Source organism: Protopterus annectens, chromosome 3.part1, assembly GCF_019279795.1.
Source record: "Protopterus annectens isolate FY-2018-M chromosome 3.part1, PAN1.0, whole genome shotgun sequence".
Classification (NCBI taxonomy): Eukaryota; Metazoa; Chordata; order Ceratodontiformes; family Protopteridae; genus Protopterus; species Protopterus annectens.
In genome coordinates, this window is record NC_056732.1 from 1,435,212,091 (window position 1) to 1,435,230,757 (window position 18,667).

The following is an 18,667-nucleotide window of genomic DNA, read 5'->3' on the forward strand; positions in this document are numbered from 1 at the left end:
TAAGAGTTGTAGTCTGGTACTGCAGGGGTGTTCTCTGGAGCCTTGAACCAGGTCTCAGTTACTGCACAGATATCGATGTTCTCCATTTTAGGAGTGCCTTGAGAGAGTGCATTTGGAGGTTTAGACTTCTAGCATTGAGTATCCTTGCCTTCAGATTTTGCATGCTTGTGTCTGTTACGGTGGTGGTTTTGTCCTTTGAACCTTGCCTAAAAAAGGCACTATAGGGGTGGCAAGAGCTTTAGCCAGTGACCTGAATCCCAGGGGTGACTGTGATCTGATGTTGTCTTTTTTTGTCTGTTTCTCAACTAATGGGTCTCTGATCTGACCCTCAGATTCAACTTTGGCCACTTGGCAGACTTTAGGTACAATAGCTCAAGCTCTTCCCCTACCCACAATCCCCTGACTACTTGTGAATGACCTCAGATCTCATTTGCTGCTTCAGCAATATGACGTGATTACCATTAGCTTTACTGAGCTGGTTGATTTTTTTTTCTTTAATGATATGTACCTCACCTTACTTTTCATCTAGTTTCTCAATATTTTTTCTCTGTAGTACCTTCCCCTGATATGTATATTTATTTTATTTTTATTTACCACTTGTTTACCAGGGAGATCCGATTGGAAGCCCATTTTCAGCAGAGGCCCAGGGAGAAAAGCTCCAAGTACAATTATACAATACAATAACCAGTTGTCAAAGTGCATAAATTCATAATGTCACAGTACAGTAATTACATCATACAGTATTTGTAGTGAGCTATAAATTGTGTACTACAGGTGGGTCGTTTATTCATGGAGAGAAGTGATGACATCAAGATGAATACACCATGTGGATTGTAAATTCAGAATGTAACAGTACAGTAAGTACATTTTATAGTATTTGCAGTGAACTAAAAATTGCATAGTACAGGTGGGTCATTTACCCATGGAGAGAAGTGTCAGCAGCAAGATGACTGCCCTAGATTATTCAGAGTATATAATTACAACAATTAGAATTAAGAGTTAAATATTCCGAGTACAACATGTGGGTCAGTGACTGTTCGTGAGAAGTCTTAGCAGCAAAATGACTAACAAATATTATTTAATGAAGCCTCTATATATAGCAGTATATATATTTTTAGTTCCTGATGGTTTATTGGAAAAATATTAGAAGGGAGTAGGGGAAAAGAAGAGGTGGGGGAAGGTGAGGAGATGGAAAAGGGAGGGAAGATAAATGAAATCGGAAGAGAAAAAGAGAGAAGAGATTTGAAGTGTAGTTAAGAGAGAGTTAATGAAGAGGAAAGAAATAAAGTATATCTACTTCAGTCAGCCAAGCGAGGTGCATGAGCAGAGCCACAGTGTGCCGTAAGAAGTCGTTTAAACTTGGTTGTGTTGGTAGTGTTAAGGATGTGTTGGGGGATTTTGTTCCAGGCTTTGGAAATAATGTTGAAGTAAAGTGAATCACAAAGCTGCTATTTGATGTGGTGACCTTTAACAGGAATTTGTATGTATAAATAAATAAATACATATATGTGTGTGTGTGTGTCTGTATATATATATATATATATATATATATATATATATATATATATATATATATATATATGTATATTTTTTGTGTGTAAATATAAATGCACACTTTTAGTATTAACATTTGGGTCTTAAGCCCTCACCCTGTTCTTTTACCTCGAAGCATATCTTCATTACTATTTCTGGTATATCTGATTGCTAATTTTTCTAGATACCCTTGGGGTATTTCTTTTACCATTGTTGATATTTATCTTTCTTATATCCCACTGCCACCTTCTCTTTTTGCATGTAAGTGCTGGTTATTATTGTGGCAGTTTTGCTTGTTGTAAAGATGTCAGAGAAACATAATGCTTTCAGAAAGTGCTCATCTTGCAGGCATAAGGTCCCAGATTTGGATATTCATTCATTACGTGTGTACTACTTAGGTCCAGGGCATATTGAGGTTACAGCTGACATTTATGCTAGCTTTAATAATAGAGCTTTGGTTGAGAGAGAGTAAGCTAATATTGAAAGGTCTACTCCCATCTTCAGCCATTTTGGAGTCTGGAACACCATCTTCCTGTAAAAATTCTTTGAAAGACGCAGCTGAGAGATCTAAAGAATTGAGGAAATGCTTCTCAAACTGCTCTCCTACCTCCATGACTTAGGGCTTGTTTCCACCTGAGAAGGTATCTAAGTTGTTGGCTCCGACTGTTTCCAAGAGCTCGACTCCCATAAAAACAAAACCAAAATCATCAGATCTTTCTCCTCATTTAGTTCCAGTCAGCTCCAAATCGAAATCTCTGAGAATCTCCTTGAGGCTTCACTCTCCCTTCCTGCAAGACACGCATCAAAGAGCTTTCTGTCCATCATCTACGTAGTCTTTCCTAAGGTCATCCAGGAGCCTATCAGAAGTGAATGTGAACAGTATAATGAACAAATTTGTCAAAGCTCAGAATCAGTTGTGTGTTTTACCGGCTCTGGCTGCCATCTGACCCTTGAGCCTATCCACCTCTCAACCCCAGGCTTTAGCTCCTACTGTGATCTATCCTGTGATTTTGGAGCTTTCAGTCCTGGGATTCCTGATCCTGTCTTTGTCAGATCCAAAGGCTTGTCATTGTTCCACTGTAACACTTTCTGTGACACAGATGGGTCCCCCCCCCCCAGGTCCAGCCTACACTCAACTGCTTTCTGTGGAAGTTAAGTCTCTTCATCCACTGGGACAGCTGACCAGATCAAGCCTTGAGACGGTCCTCATTTAGGACACTAGTGGTACTTATGAGTTCTGTCCGAAACCACCCACCAGAGAGCCCCTTTGAAGGGGTTTTGCAGGAGGAGGCACATGGACACCCTACAGAGTCTTTAAATGAAGATAATGACTTTGATGAAGGTGAATGGTCCTCCAGATCAACCCTTGAGGATGTTTCATTCGGAGATATTCTTGAACTTCTGAAACAGAAAAGGAGGTTGGTCTTCTGACCTCCCCTCCCAAGAGGAGTCAGAGTTTCTTGAGGCATTTGGGCCAGATCAGCTACAACTTGGGTCGTCCCCTGGGCAGATGAGATGGTTGACCTTATCTTCCCCTCCGGACTTTAAAGGATCCAAATGTCACAGAGCCCATCCCTAAATGTCCGTACAAATATCTTGTTGCACCTAAAGATAGGGCTTATTAGAGCAAGCCCCCCTCCCCATATGCTATGGTGGTTGTAGCAGGCACCAGTAAATAACTAACAGAACAGAGTTTCTCTCTGCATCTAATAGGGAATCTAGTGTGTTGGACAGGCATGGAAAGCATGTCTATGCTTCAGCGACCTTTGCCCTCAGATTTGGCACATGTTACCATGTTTCAAAGGGAATTGAGCAAACAGTTTTCCAGTACCCCTCAGGTTCCATTTCTGTGGAGGATAAGAAAACAGTTCCTTTGCAACTGGCCACTTTCCAGTCATTATCCAGTGCTTCCATGAGATTAATATCTCATGCCTCAGAGGGAGCTGTTAGAGAGGCAGGTTCTGGCTTAACTGTTAAAAGGCATGCCTGGATGCACCTTTGTGATTTTGCAGAGCCCTTCAAGTCATCATTCATGAACACCCCTTTTTATGGGTCCACTTTATTTGGTGCTTAGCTGAAAGAGACTCTGTCCAGGAGTGAGTAAGATGGGACAACACGTTCTGCCATAGGAATCCATTTTTCTATATCTCAAAGAACCTTCTCCCAAAACCAGAGAGTGGGTAGAAAACTGTGATTCAGAAAATTCACACGGTTCTTTCCAAGACTCCTATGGAGAAAAATCCCTTTGTGGCAGAGGGGTTAATTCCAGTGGAAGATGCCGTACTCATAGCAGAGGTGGCCTGCAACATCAGGGCTTCAGAAATTCATTCTTGGTTAAGCCCTTTCAGCATCCCTGAAGGATTACGTGAATGCTGCAGTCTGGTGGCAGTTAGGGGATTCCTATCTCTGCACCCTCAAGCCTGGACCACTATTACCAAAGATTCTTTGGTGCAGAATATCACGACAGAGATTATTATATTCCATTTTCCCTTGCTCCCCCAAAACACAACAGAAAAATTTGTGATGTTTCATCCAGTCAGAGGAAAGCTGCAGTTACAGAAATTAAAAAGCTGCTAGAAAAAAAAGAGTTATCCGACTGGTTCTGCCAGACCAGCTAGGGTCTGGAACGTATTCAAGATTCTTTTTGATACCAAAGACTGGAGACCTTAGAGCAATTTTGGATCTCCTCAATCTAAATCAGTTTGTGAAACGCTCAGTGTTCTGGATGGTCACAGTTCAGTCCTTCCTGAGTCATTTAATGAAGGATGAGTGGACGTTCTCTATAGATCATCAGGATGTGTACTATCATATCAAGATACACAGGTACTCCAGACATCACCTGCGGTTCCAGTTGGGAGCCAGTGATTACCAGTTCAGAGCCCTGCCCTTTCGTCTCACCACAGCCCCCCCAGGTGTTCATATTTATGGCAGTAGTTGCAGATCACCTGAGACTGCAAAGATTCCGGGTGTTTCTCTATCTAGATGACTGACTCCTATCTGCTTCCACCAAGCTTATATTAATTCAGGTCAGGGACCACTTGCTGCATCTCTCTTCACAGCTGGGCATTACCTTAAATTGCTGGAAGTCTCATCTTTGTCCACCACAAACTCTGGAGTTCATTGGTGCCCATCTAGACACGAAATCACAAGCAGCAAGTCTTCCTCAGTCAAGATTAGAGACTTTAAGGAAACAGGCAATACATATCCTTACTCTCATTCACCTTCAGCCAGACTAGTACTACAGCTGTTGAGTTCCATGATGGCCTTCACGGTTCTAGTTTTTTTGGCACTTTTCACATGAGAATACTACAGCTGACCGTAGTGGTACAGTGGTTGATCAGGCATTCATCGGTGTCAACTCCCATTTACATCAATGCAGTTTGCAGATGACACATAGCATGGTGGATTCATGCGGTGCATCGTGGATTCATGCGGTGGAAGTTTCCCAGTGCCGTCCCTTCATACTCCCTTCCCCCAAAGCCACACTGACTACAGATGCCTCCCAGTTGAGGTTGGGGACATTACCTGTGAGGGACAGTCCAAGGTACGTGGACTCGGACAGATGCCAACATTTGCTTCATTGTCCTAGAAATGAGAGCAGTCATATATGCGTTGCAGGCATTTCAAGATATTCTACCTCTACAGATGGTTACAGTTCAGATGGGCAACATGTCAGTAGTCTTGTACATCAACAAACAAGGGGGAACCAGATTTTACTACCCACTTTTTGCAGGAAGGCAATGAGAGTGTGGCACTGGGCAATCTTTTCCGACCACTTTCTCTTGATAATGCATATTCCATGTAAAACCAGCATGCTAGTGAACAAACTAAGCAGGTCCATTTTAAATCCTAGCAAGTGGTCATTCAACCAATCAGTGGTTGACATGACCTTTAGCCAGTGGGATCCACCAGGCTGTGACTGTTTTGCCACTCCCCTCAATACCAAGTGCAGCAGGTACTTTTCTCTGATCCCCCCCCAGAGGAAGAGTCACAGAGAGATGCTCTAGTTCATGATTGCTCCTCCAGTCTATCATACACGTTTCCTGCCATTCCTCTTATTCCAAAGTTTATTTAGGAAACTTGCCAGCTGAATAACAAGGTGATCCTCATTGCTCCATTATGGCCTCACCAAGTATGGTTCCTCTTCCTGTGGCCTCATCTTCTTCATTCTCCATGGGTACTGATTCCTCTTCAGGACTTTGTTTCATCTGTCTGGGCTGCCTCAATCAGGCATTCTGTCCCTCAAGTTGACGGCACAGTTTCTCCAATTTCAGTGATGGCTAGAAGTTCTAGGCTTTCCTCACCTGTTTGCCACATTCCTTTATTATTCCAAAAAGCTTCCACTGGGAAACATAAAAGTAACTGGAAAATATTCGCTACTGGGGCCATTCAGAGACAGTTGGATCCCTTTTCCATGCCTATTCCAGCTTTTCTTGAATTTCTAGCTTCCATCTTCAGTGAAGGAACTAGTTATTTGACTGTTAAGGTGCAAATTGGCTGCCATCTCAAATTTTCACACTGGCATATGTAGTTCTTCATTGGCTTCTTTGACATTATATAAAGCCTTCCTTAAGGGGGCCTTACTGCTCTGCCCTACAATAAAAGATCCTGTATCTCCGTGGGACCTTATGCTAGTTCTTCAGGCCCTTACTCGCCCTCCCTTTGAACCAGCAGTGAAAACTAAGTTAAAATTTCTGTCCTGGAAAACTTTTTCTAGTAGCCATTACCTCAGCTAGACGGGTATCAGAACTCTAAGCACTTTCTTCTCAAACACCTTACCTGATTTTTCACAAGGACAGGGTGTCACTTCAGACTATTTCTTCCTTTCTATCCAAGATGGTGTCTGAAACTAGTCTTAAACAGTTAATCGGGTTACCAATTTTCTTAACAAAAATTCTCTAACAAGGGAGAATATATGCGTCTTTTACTAGATGTTTGTAGACCGCTTCAATTTTAAATTCACAGAACTAAAGATTTCAGGAAGTCAGAACAACTGTTTGTATCCTTTTCTAAAGCTAAATTTGGCACAACAGTGTCAAAAGTGACTCTAGCCAGATGGCTCACTGATTGCATCACCTTCATTTACAAAAACAAAGGCCTGTAATTGCCAAAATGTCCTAAGGCACAGTTCATCAGATCTATGGCCATTTCATCTGCTTTCTGGTTAAAGCATCTATGCATGACATCTGCCCAGCTGCTACATGGTCCAACAGTCATACTTTTATAGCTGATTACAGGTTGGAAGTATTTCTAGGAATAGAGCAGCTTTTTGCTCTGCAGTACTGTGGAATATCTTTCCTTGAGGACCACCCAAGATGATTCTAGCTGGGAACTGTATCCTATCATTTGAGGAGTGGATGAAAAAGACAATATCAGATATTAAAGTTATGTGCTCACCACACTGCGTCTGTGTTGTCTGTTTTTGTCCTTCAGCTTCCCACCAAACATTCTCCCTTCCCCGTTTCTCTGGATCTTGGTATGACCTGAAAGAGACTACTGAATAATTTCTGCTGTATGGGCTCCAGAGTCCCCTTCTCTGACTTCTTCATGATTCCCATCTTTTTACCTGTTGAATTACTTACTCAGAAGTACTGTGTGTTGCCTTTTCCATTATCGGCATTGTGTTTGGTAACTTGAGGACAAACTCAATCTGAGGTAACTCACAAGTAATCAGGGGGATTATGGCTAAGAGGCAGAGCTTGAGCTATGGAGCCTAAAGTCTGTCGAGTGGCCAAGGACGGATCCGAGGGTTGGATCTGACACCCATCAGTTGAAGAAGGATGAAAACAGACAATGCAAACACAGAGCTATGGTAAGTATGTAACTACAATTTTTCATTACTTTATTCAGACCTTGTCGATCAAAATAAATATCAATCTTTCTTTGCATCAGTGACAGACAGCACTGTTCATCCTTTCTTTTGACTCTGCTTCTTAAAGACAACGTAACATTCAGTGTGTTTCACTTCCTGTACAGCTTTGCTTTTGGGTTTAATGGTATTCTTCTGGAAGCATCGGTCACTAGCACTATATCATTTTTTTGTTGTATGTGATAATTTCCTATCAAGCTTCTTTAACCTGCAAAATAGTCACTTCAGCAATGCAGGGGTGTGATTGCTGTGGCTTGTACAGTGTTTAAGAAGTCTCCTTTACCACGTCATTACTTATGAACGTATGCATTTATTTCTTTTGTATTTTTACTTTAGAATTTTAGGATTAAGTTCAGTAAGTGCAGCTGTTTAAAAATGATACATTTTTATTTTTATTCTGACGCATCAGCATTTTCTAATGGTGCTTCCCAGTGACCATCTTAAGTTATGTACATACTGCTCTGTCTTGAGTATTTTCCAGCCCAGCTGTTTGAGTATTTTCAGCCAAGATATTACAGTCTCTACCAGTATGTAATTTATATTCAGCAAGTCTGTGTGGGTCTTTGTGGGTGCCGTGGTTGTATTCTACATCCCAGAAATGTGATGTATATGAATTGATCTGCATGCTGTGTGAGAGAAGAAAAGAATGATTGTGTGTGTGTGTGTGTGTGTGTGTGTGTGTGTGTGTACATGTTCACACATGCATGCATGTGCTCACGCATCATGCAGTGCATTTGCACGCCTTTCCAGACAAGTTTCTTGCAACAACTTTGGGCTGGCTTACTGTCCTTGGTTTTCCTTATTTGTCACTTTGGATGCATCATCTAAGCTATTGTTCCACTTGAACTATAGTTAGCATGGATGTCTTCCATCTATCTGTATATAGAACATAATATTGTTTTAAAGGTGTTAGATGTGGATTTTCTGGTATCATACAATGTTATATAGGATTACGTTTATTGTGACTCTGATATTGGAAGATGCAATACTACTAAACTGCTAATTGTGCCCTAACAGTAAGGATCCCAGCATTAAAATGTAGACACAGGAAATATTTGAAGATTCAAGAGATATGAAAAAGCATTTTCAGTGAGTAATTTGTTAAGTCATGGAGCAGTCTGTCACAAAATATGAGCGCTCCACAACCGATTAAGACTTCATTATGATATGGGACAGAAAAGCTGTCGTGCAGTGGATGAGTAGGTTTGAACACAATGATAGCTGTGTTTGGAGTGATTTAAGAGCTGACTGACTGGGCCCAAGTGTCTCTGTTTGTTATCAATTTTAAAAGAAAAAAATCTTCACAGAAACCAAGAAACAAATGCTTGATAATGTGTTTGTCTCCATGAGGTACAAAGGTATAAGTGAGTTTGTTATTTAATTTATTGTACCCTTATAAATGGACTGATGACAACTGCCGTACTAACAGAATGTTCTGTGTTCAGTTTGCATTTCTCCCACAGTACATATTTCCCCATAATATGACGCAGACTGGATGCAATAAATTATGGGATTTTTTTTCTCATTCATTTGAGTGTTCTAAATCTTTTAATTCTGTTACATTTTTGTTGTGTTCAGAACCAGTGTCACTGTTTCTTTATAACTGAATTAGTCTGATTTGTTCTCGACTCCATAGTCGGTCTTAGACATAGGCCAACTAGGATGCAGCCTAGGGCGCTGCTGTAGCAGGAGCGCTTTTCCAGTATTTATTTGGTGTAGGTAGACCAGGATGGGGGCACCAGATGGTGTGGTGGGGGCGCTGTTGAGCCCTTTTGCCTAGGGCACCAGTTGACCTAAGGTCGCTCCTGCTTGACTCTAAGCTACTTACCCTTTCACAGTGCATTTAAGTCATATTTAGACCATCTACTTTGCAAAAGCTACTAAATTGTATGTTTGTATTAGGTATTTAGAGCTGTATTGCTTACAAATTTGCACACCATTGGAGTAACAGCTCTGTTCAGTTAATGAATTCTAGTTTACACTTGATAGAACTGGTAAGACAGCTTCACACATCTTATTGTGTTCCATTTTGCCCATAGTGTTCTAGTTATAGTTATAACAACATATTTTAATCCAAAAATGATGAGTTTATGTAATGTTGGATTGTAGCTAATGGCCTACTCTACATACAGTGATTTCTCCCACTCCTGTTAACGTTGACCTCAGTAGTGTAGAGTCTTGGGACATAATACTAAGGGCACTTACTAACAGTGAAAACTTCAGAAAGAGTGTATTCTTCTGTTTGTCATGCAGACTAAGACAATTTCATAAGAAAAAAATATGTTTTGAACTTAATAATCTGTGGCTGGAAAATACAGATGAAGAAACTGTAAGGTACTGAATGTCTTCAAGGCAATTAAAGCACTCCTAGTTAGTATTATGGAAGAAAAGTAAATAGGATGAAGTTAAATATAATCAAGGGTAGAGTTGTCCTTTTAAGTTTTTAAGATGAAATTTCATTGACCTTTGCATTCAGCCTGAGTTGTACAGACTAGAGGTAGGTTGAATGTATTTGTTGAATTCCAGCGGCACTTCTTCCCTTTCTAAGGTGAACACAGTGGAGGAGACAAAGACCCCATTAAAACATTTGCCAGAATGAAATGTACTGGCATTTTCAGTGTCACCTTGTTTATATACTTCAACAGTCATTTGCTGTAAGAGGTTGTCAATGAAACCTTAAATGTCCTTCTGTTCTCGTGTTTCAGTACTGATAAGCTTGGGGAGTTGTTGCCTGCAGCACCGGACATCCGGCCAGTATACTAAAGTTTTAGAAGCTGAGGGATGTGCGACGTAGCATGCAGCGGCCATAAACTGACGTTGGCTGTATCTGTGATGTCTGCACGTACCCAATTAAGAACATTTCTGCCGCAGCGAGAGACAGACGTCCAATCGCCGGTTCTGCAATCCAGCGTTTGCTCGACATTGGCCTTCCAATTTTCTTGATGGTTTACCGGCTGTCCGCACTGAGATAAGTACCCTTGTGGGATTTTTTTTCTTGTTTCTTTGCTATTGTTTCAGATGTACGTCTTCTACTAAGAAAAAGTGTACTTGTGGTAGGAGAATCCCATATAAAGATACACATGAGCAGTGTTTATTTTGTCTAAGGGAGGCCCAAGATTACAAAGCCTGTACCATTTGCCAATCCTTTGTTCCGAAAACCCTTAGAAGCCACCTGGCTGCTTTAAAACTGTCCAGTGAAAAATTTATACCAACACATAAAGCAAATATAGGCACTGTACTGATGGACTTTAAATTTTACATTTGTAAGTTAAATTTACAGCTTTTATTTCATGGTTGTGAAATGAATAATGTGAATGAAACTAGGGTTCCTAGTACTTTTAACCCACCCTTGCATCCCATATTAGCACTATTTGAAAAATATGTGAATTTGATTTTAGAAATAAATTAAAGGGCTCTTATGCTGATGGGGGATTGCAAAAGAATATGACTAATGAAAATGTACTGAAACTAAATGCTTTGAGGCTTGCCAACATCAGAATCATGGTGGGGTGCTAGTATTTATGACCAATAACTGTAGAATGGAGGAAATGCTGAAACAGGACAGTTATGAAATGGTGTCTTTAAATGAACTTAATGCAGCATATAGGAAAATAAGAGGTTACATTAATGATTTATTTATTTGTGGTCTAATAGACTTGGATATGTTTAACTATTTAACAACATTAACACCTATCACACAGGTTATATTTGGCACTCCAAAGATTCATAAGAATCTTGCTAACCCTCCTCTGCGCCCCATAATTGATGGGAGAAATTCAGCCACATATGCTTGTGCTAAGACGGTTGATGGTATCTTCAAAAAATACGTGGCAGTGGAGCACCAAATTTGTAAAGACTCCTGGTCATTTTTAAGGGATATGAATAATCAGGAATGTAGAGAAGAGCTCAGCTTTTTAACTGTGGATGTAAAAGACCTTTACACAGTCATTCCCCACAGTTTAGGAATTAAATGAGTGGTAGATGGTTAAGTAGAAAGAGGTGCCCCTGCATATTAAATTAGATTAGTTGAAGAACTTCTATACATCATTTTACAGAATAATTTTTTCATATTTAATGGTACATACTATCTACAGAAAAGGGGAGTAGCTGTGGGGTCCCCATGTGGCGGTAGTTTCGCCAGCCTAGTTATGGCCTTCTGGGAGCACCATTTTGTGTTTACCAGTAGTAACATCAAAGATAAAATTGTGTATTATACGCAATTTTTGGAAGATATATTTATGATCATAAATGGAGATAAAACTACAGCCAAGGAAATAGTGGATGAGATGAATGCCAGCACATCCTTCCTAGGATTCACATCCAATTTTGACAGGGTAAAGATTACTTATTTGGATGTGGAATTCACTAAGGACATCTTAAGGGGATGCTACTTATCTAAAATTCATAGAAAAATAACCTACTCCAACTCATTCTTACATTACACAAGCAGCCGTCCACAATACCAGAAAAAAGTCTATAGTCAAAGGTCAGCTGGTTAGGGCAGCATGGATGATCACCTTGGATATAGAATTTGTGCAGGAATGCAGTAATTTAAAACAAATGTTTGAAAGAAGGGGCTATCCAGAAGTGTTACTGCAGGGACTCATAAAAGAAGTCCAAATAAAAAGAAGGGAGGGGCACTTCTCACCCATTTTGGGACTACCAGGCGTATTAGCTCATACGCCTAGCCCTCCCACCCCCCGCGGGTAATAGTACTGACATAAATATGCCAATGCGTACTAATAACAGTAGTGATAAGTACAGATATATTGTCAACTTGATTACTACATATACACCTTATGGTGAATCCATAAGGGACACCCTGTTAAAAAACTGGTGTATCCTTATGGAATACATAGATCTTAGATCTAAATTGGGCATCCTACCAAGAGCTGTGTATAGAAAAGGACCTAACCTAAAAAATACATTGGAGAAAAAGCATAAATTGTACAACAGGAACCCAGGAATGGTTAAATGTGAAACATGTAACTATTGCAGGTACATAGATATAGGTAGGGACTATACAATTGCTAATAGGCATTTTTTGTTTTTTTTTCATTCGCTCACTGCTAGATATGACTCTGACTCTAAAAGTGTGGTGTATTTGGCAAGATGTCAACTCTGCCCGACATTTTATATCGGCAAAACCAATCGTAGGTTCAAAGAAAGGAACTATGAACACATTTATAGTATAAATAGAAACAGAGAAAATAATGCTTTGGCCAGCCACATTAGGGACAACCCTGGGCACAACTTTAAATTTAAGGTGATCGACTAGGTGATGGGGAGCCCTAGAGATGGGCATACTTCCCTATTACTCGAAAGACAAGAGTTATGGTGGCAACTTACTTTAAATGCGCATAGTTATCCAGGCCTTAATGATCAGTGTTCTCTTATGTGTTTACTCAAGCTTAAAGGTTTATTACGCTGAATGAATTTATGAAATTCGGTATAGAATGTTCTTATAATTCAATATTTTATGTACTTATAGGTTTGTATGGATGCACCTTTTTGATTGTTTTTTATATATTAATAATGGTCCACTTGTGCTTAAAAACTCTTTTAAAGTATATATAAATATCTTTATAAATATGTATATGCCTTTTTAACAACCAGTTTTAAACTTGTGATGCAATGCATTTTATTGGTCATGTGATTTCGTGGTTATATAAGGAGGGGTTTTACTGTTTGAATTTGTCTGAAGAAGTTCATTTGATTTGAGTGAATGAAAACGCTCACATATTAAAGTTTTGGTTTGCCTTTGGAACTGTGGCCCTTTGTTACTTATTTTATTAGAGCTTTAAAACTGTATTTAGAAAATCAGGTATGGAAAGTGGAACAGCCCCCTCCGGGGAGCCGCCTAGGAAGAAGGCCAAGAAACTTAGGCCTGACACCCTAGCTACACCTCAGTTGTCTGGTGAGATCCTTGAGGTGCAGATCAGCCCAGGATCACTCCAGATGTCAGGTATTGTGCAGCAAGCAGGAACCGAAATGGAAGCCAGTGCTGTGGATAGTTGGAGTACATCCACTGAGGTTTTTCAACATCAGAACCTGATGGTGAGGGGGAACCACGGCTCCTGGCTCCTCTTCCTTGTTTCCAATGGATAAAGATAGCAAATTTATGGACAGGTTAGGGAAGAAGGTATATACTTCCTCCACCTTGGCCATTAGGGCTATTAATTATCAGACCCATAAGGCCAAGTTTGCTTTAGATTCCCTGACCAAGGCCTCTACTCTTCTGTCAGATGTCCCAGAATCTCCTGTTAAGGCACAATTAAGTACCCTTATTCCCACGGTCTCTCAAGTGACTATACAGTCTATTAAGTGCAGCTATGATACTATAGAAGCTTCTTTTAAGTCTGCTGCTTCTGGCTCTGTATTAAGGCGATTTTCATGGTTGAGACTTCAGCCTTTGCCTTTGGATGTCCAATCTTAGCTGTTGGATGCACCCTTGGACAACAAAGCCCTTTTTGGAGTAGCGTCTGCAGAGTTACTAAAGTCTCTACAGGAAAAAGGTAAAGACTTTGAAAACTGAAAACATTTACTAGTCTCACCTGTCCCCAGATTTCATAGAAATTACCTAGCTTTGTCAAGAGGCAGTCCTCTCATCCCTCTACTTCTCAGTCAAGAGGATTGAGGCATACCAGAAAGCAATCTGCTCCAAGGTCTTCTACCACCTTCACACCGTCATCCTTTTGGAGGCAGCCAGACCAAGACAAAGCTCCTCCACTGTAACTCTCATCTCTTAACCAGTTCCACCCACCTATTCCTATGTCTTACCCTCTCCCTACTCTCTGGCAGAAAATAACCTCAGACAAGTGGGTGCTTTCTATCATCCAGAGGGGATACTTTATGACTTGGTGGGCTACTCCACCCTTCCAGGGAATACCTCAACCTTCTCACAATCAGATGCCACTGTTTCCCTCTATCCTGAGCCAACTTCTATCTTGGGGGACTATAGAAAAAGTACCAGAGGATCAGTTAGCTAAGGGATTTTATTCAAGGATGTTTTTGGTCTCAAGAAAAGATGCCTGTTGGGGACCCATCCTCGACTTATTCAACCTCAGTCTCTTTCTCAAAGTGCCCGCTTTCAAAATGCTCACATTCAGCACCTCCTTCCCCTCATACCTCTGCAAGCATTCTTGGCCTCACTAGATCTGAAAGATGCTTACCTACATATTCCCATCCTCCACCTTACAGAAAATATTTACATTTCTCAGTGGGTTCGTCACATTTTCAGTTCTCTGCCTTACTCTTTGGCCTCTCCACAGCAAAAAGAGTATTCACAAAGTGCCTAGCCCCAACCATTGCACACTGCAGACTGCAGGGCATTCAAACGTATTCCTACTTGGACGACCTTCTTATTCTGCACCAAGAGACGCTAACCCTGTCCAAAAACCTGGACATGGTTTGCAACTTTCTACAGAGTCTAGGCTACACAGTGAATTGCCTAAAGTCTTAAATAACTCCTTCTCAAGACCTGGTCTTCCTGGGGTGCAGGATATGGACAGACTTCATGTTGGTCTTTGTCCCTCCACAGAAAGTGGAATTTCTTTCTCTGTTCTTCCACTCCCTGCTACTTCTGACTACCATCTCAGCCAGGGAATTTCTCAGGATAATAGGGTATATAGCCTCCTTGATTTCCATGATCCCTCTAGCCAGGTATGCACATGAGGAAGTTTCAGTGGGTTTTGAGAAACTCTTGGAACCAGCACTCTCATCCCTTGGAAATAAAACTTCCTCTTCATCCCTGTTTAAAAAGGGAACTCTCCTGGAAGGAACACATCAACCTTAATGAGCTAAAGGCCATATTCTTGGCTATGCAGGCCTTCCAAGACATCCTTCTGCCAGGCACCCTAAAGGTCATCACAGACAACATGACTGACCTGTGGTACATAAACAAGCAAGGAGGAACAAAGTCATACCCTCTCTGCTGTCTGGCTATAGGGATATGGTCCCTGGCAGCAGTACTTCAAATTCACTTGCAGGCAGTTTACATCCCATCAGAAGAAAATGGAATGGCAGACACCCGCAGCAGAACCTTGACACCCTCCCACAAATAGATGCTTCACAGGGAGGTATTTCAGGATCTAATTCACAGGTGGGGTATTCCTCAGACAGATCTGTTTGCGTCCCCCCCAGAACAAACAGATGCCCCTCTTCTGCACAAGGCTCCCCATGCAGAAACATAGAGGGTGGACGGCTTCTCCTTTTCATGGGAGGGAATGTTCCTCCATGCCTTCCCTCCTTTTCCTCTGATTCACAGAGTCCTCCTGAAAATACCGAAGGACAAACCAAAAATCCTGCTGGTGACTCCCTTTTGGCCAAGACAGCATTGCTTTCCCCTACCCTAACCTCTTAACTCAGGGCAGTCACCACAGGTTATCTCACTGCTTCGACCTACTCATACAAGACAGCGGATCCTTTATTCACCTCCACCTACTCAATCTCAAACTGACACTGTAGGTGATAGGGTTCTGATCACTTTTAGGCACCTATACTCAGAGGACATACTTAATGTCCTTCAGGAGGCCAGGAAACCTAGTACAAGGAGAAATGACTTATTAAAAGTGGAAAAGATTCTTCCATTGGTGCCTCAAAAGAAAACAGGACCCATTCCTAGTTTCTGTTCCACTGGTCCTTTCCTACCTGTGTGAGTTACTACATTCGGGACTGACCTACTCATCAGTAAAAGTACACCTCTCTGCTATTTCTGCTTGCCTTCCCTTGACTCATTCAGGTTGGAAGTCGAGCTGTTTTTGAAAGAGGACCTTCAGATAAGACCCCCTCGTAAGCCTATTCCTCCTCCTTGGGACCTTAACTTTGTGCTGGAAAAGCTTACATTGGATTGGTCCCCTTTGAGCCAGCCAATTCGCCCTCCCTTAAATTCTGTAAATGGAAAACAGTTTTGCTATTGGCCCTTACTTCTGCCAGGAGGGTATCTGAAATCCAAGCCCTTATGGCTTCTCCTCCATATCCTATTTTTCATAAATGTAGAGTTTGTCTCAGAACTAACCCTTCTTTCATGCCAAAGGTAGTTAATGAAATTTCCCTAAACCCTTTAATCTCCCTGTCTTTTACCCTCAGCCACAGAACTCCTCAGAAAGGGCTTTGCATTCCCTGGATGTTCATAGGCAACTGAGATTCTGCTTAGACAAGACAAAACCTGTCAGACAGTCTGACCAGCTTTTTGTCTCCTTCCATCCTATAGCACTTGGCAGGGCAGTGTCTAAACTCACAACTGCCTCTTTGATTTCTAAGGTGATAGCCTTTTATTATTCCTTTCATGGAAAGCAACTTAGTTCACCTGTCAAGGCCCATTCCACCAGATCAGCTTCCTCTTCAGCAGCCTTCTTCAAGGGCATCGATTATGCCTCTCTCTGAGATGCTACAACTTGGTCTTCTGTACATACCTTTACCAAGCATTACAAATTGGATCTGATCTCCAGGACTAGAGCAGGATTTTCTAGGTCAGTCCTGCAGGGTCTCATTGACTCTGCTCTCCTACTTACCTCCCATGCAACTTCCTAGAGAGCTGTGGTACTCTCCCTAAGGTTATGAGCACTGCAAGATGAGAATAGAAGGACATAGAATAGTTGTGTAAGAACTTAACATAACCATAGATGTCCTTGTCTTCCATGTTGCAGTATTCAATCACACCCACCTGCCCCCTTGTTTTTTGGACATACTTATAACTGTTTTGGTGTACCTGGGGAAATTTGGCTTAGGATCTTACCTCCTGCTCCTGGGGTCACTCTCTCTCTCTCTCTCTATGCGGCAGCCAGTTTCTGAATTGGGTACATGCAGACATCACAGATATAGCCAACATCAGTTTATGGCCCCTGCATACTACGTCGCACATACCCCAGCTTCTAAAACTTTGGTATACTGGCCGGATGTCCAGTGCTGCAGGCAACGTCTCCCCAAGGTTATGAATACTGCAACATGGAAGAGAAGGACATCTGTGGTTATGGTAAGTTCTTACACAACTATTCTTCCTTATGACACTGCTCTTATTTTATTTATTTAACTAGGTAAGTAGATTTGTCATTTGACCGTTTTTCAGCCATGACCCGGTCTGTGTTGTTGTTAGTGATAAAGTGCTGACTTTGACTCAGCTGACCCAATTTAGAATAATGGTTCAAGTACTGGAAGAGCTGAGTTATGAGAATGGGAATGAGAGGCTGGTGCTGGCTCACCTGTCCTAGGGGGAGGTAGTAGTGGTTCTGGTTGAGCATTCACCACTATGCAAGAGGAGGCCTGGAAGGAACCAGAATGCCTAGGTCCAGGATTGTGAATTTGGTTTTCCATGACAGAAAAGTTGACCACATCATTTGGGTAGAAGCACAACAACACATGCACACGGAAGCTGAAGAACAGCAGCCACCAGGAGTGGGGTTAGGGCCTTATTAGTAATGTACTCTTTGCAGAGATGCTGGCAAGGATACAAACAACCACCATGGCTGTCTGTGCGATGGGAAAATTTGTTATGCATTAATACTCTGTTTTATGAAATTTGTTCAGGAATTACATTTAAAATGTTTTGTCTTACAGAGCTACATGGCATAAGTAATCAAGCAACAGTAGGCTTTTTAACATTAATGGAATCCCTGCGGTACTGCAAGGTGAGTGTTGGTTTGATATTTTGTTAAAACTTTAAGCAAACATTGCCGAAGGCTGAATCTAAAAGAGCCTATTTTACAAAACTTGCCATATTGTTACTGCTTATGTTGTATTTTAAAATATTAAGACATTTTTTATTATAATGATTCTGTCCCCCACCAGATGTCACACAGGTTTTAAGCTTTTAAGCTGTTCCCCCTGGCTTCCTCATATATCCATCCCAAGATCTGCAGTTGCTGCATTCCTGATAACTCGGACATAGGTGTTCATTGGATCAGCGTCGTAGCTCCTTAGGAAGTTGATCTCATAGACTTAAGGTCTCTCACTCCCTGGAGTTAACACCAAGGGAAGTTGTAAATATAGAGCTGGGAGCCGTTATGCATGTGCTGCTTGAGTATAGTCCCTTCCCGTGGGAGCGGCTAGTACAGTGAGGTCAGTTGTCTTTGTTGCCCCTCTGTTTTTACCTGAGATAACCAGCATGGCTTTTGGTCTCCACCAGGGGTCGCCCAGACATTGAAATCCTCAGACATTCACACTGTGATAACAAGACCTTTCCAATAGGCACTCATTCTATTTCTGCTACCTGGCCAACCCTGCCAGTGGCCCTGTTCCCTTGCTACACTTAGGTCGCTGGATGCGCAG

At 41.5% G+C, this 18,667-nt stretch overlaps 1 protein-coding gene across 2 annotated transcripts in view; it reads left to right on the forward strand.

Moving 5' to 3' along the window:
- The window catches only part of MINDY3 (MINDY lysine 48 deubiquitinase 3), a 2,129,565-nt gene that overhangs the window by 1,043,003 nt on the left and 1,067,895 nt on the right, over nucleotides 1–18,667 (forward strand). For both annotated transcript variants that reach the window (XM_044067502.1, XM_044067503.1), the window contains exon 9: nucleotides 17,957–18,027. In XM_044067502.1, the coding sequence (XP_043923437.1) occupies nucleotides 17,957–18,027 (71 nt within the window). The remainder of the gene's footprint in view (nucleotides 1–17,956; nucleotides 18,028–18,667) is intronic.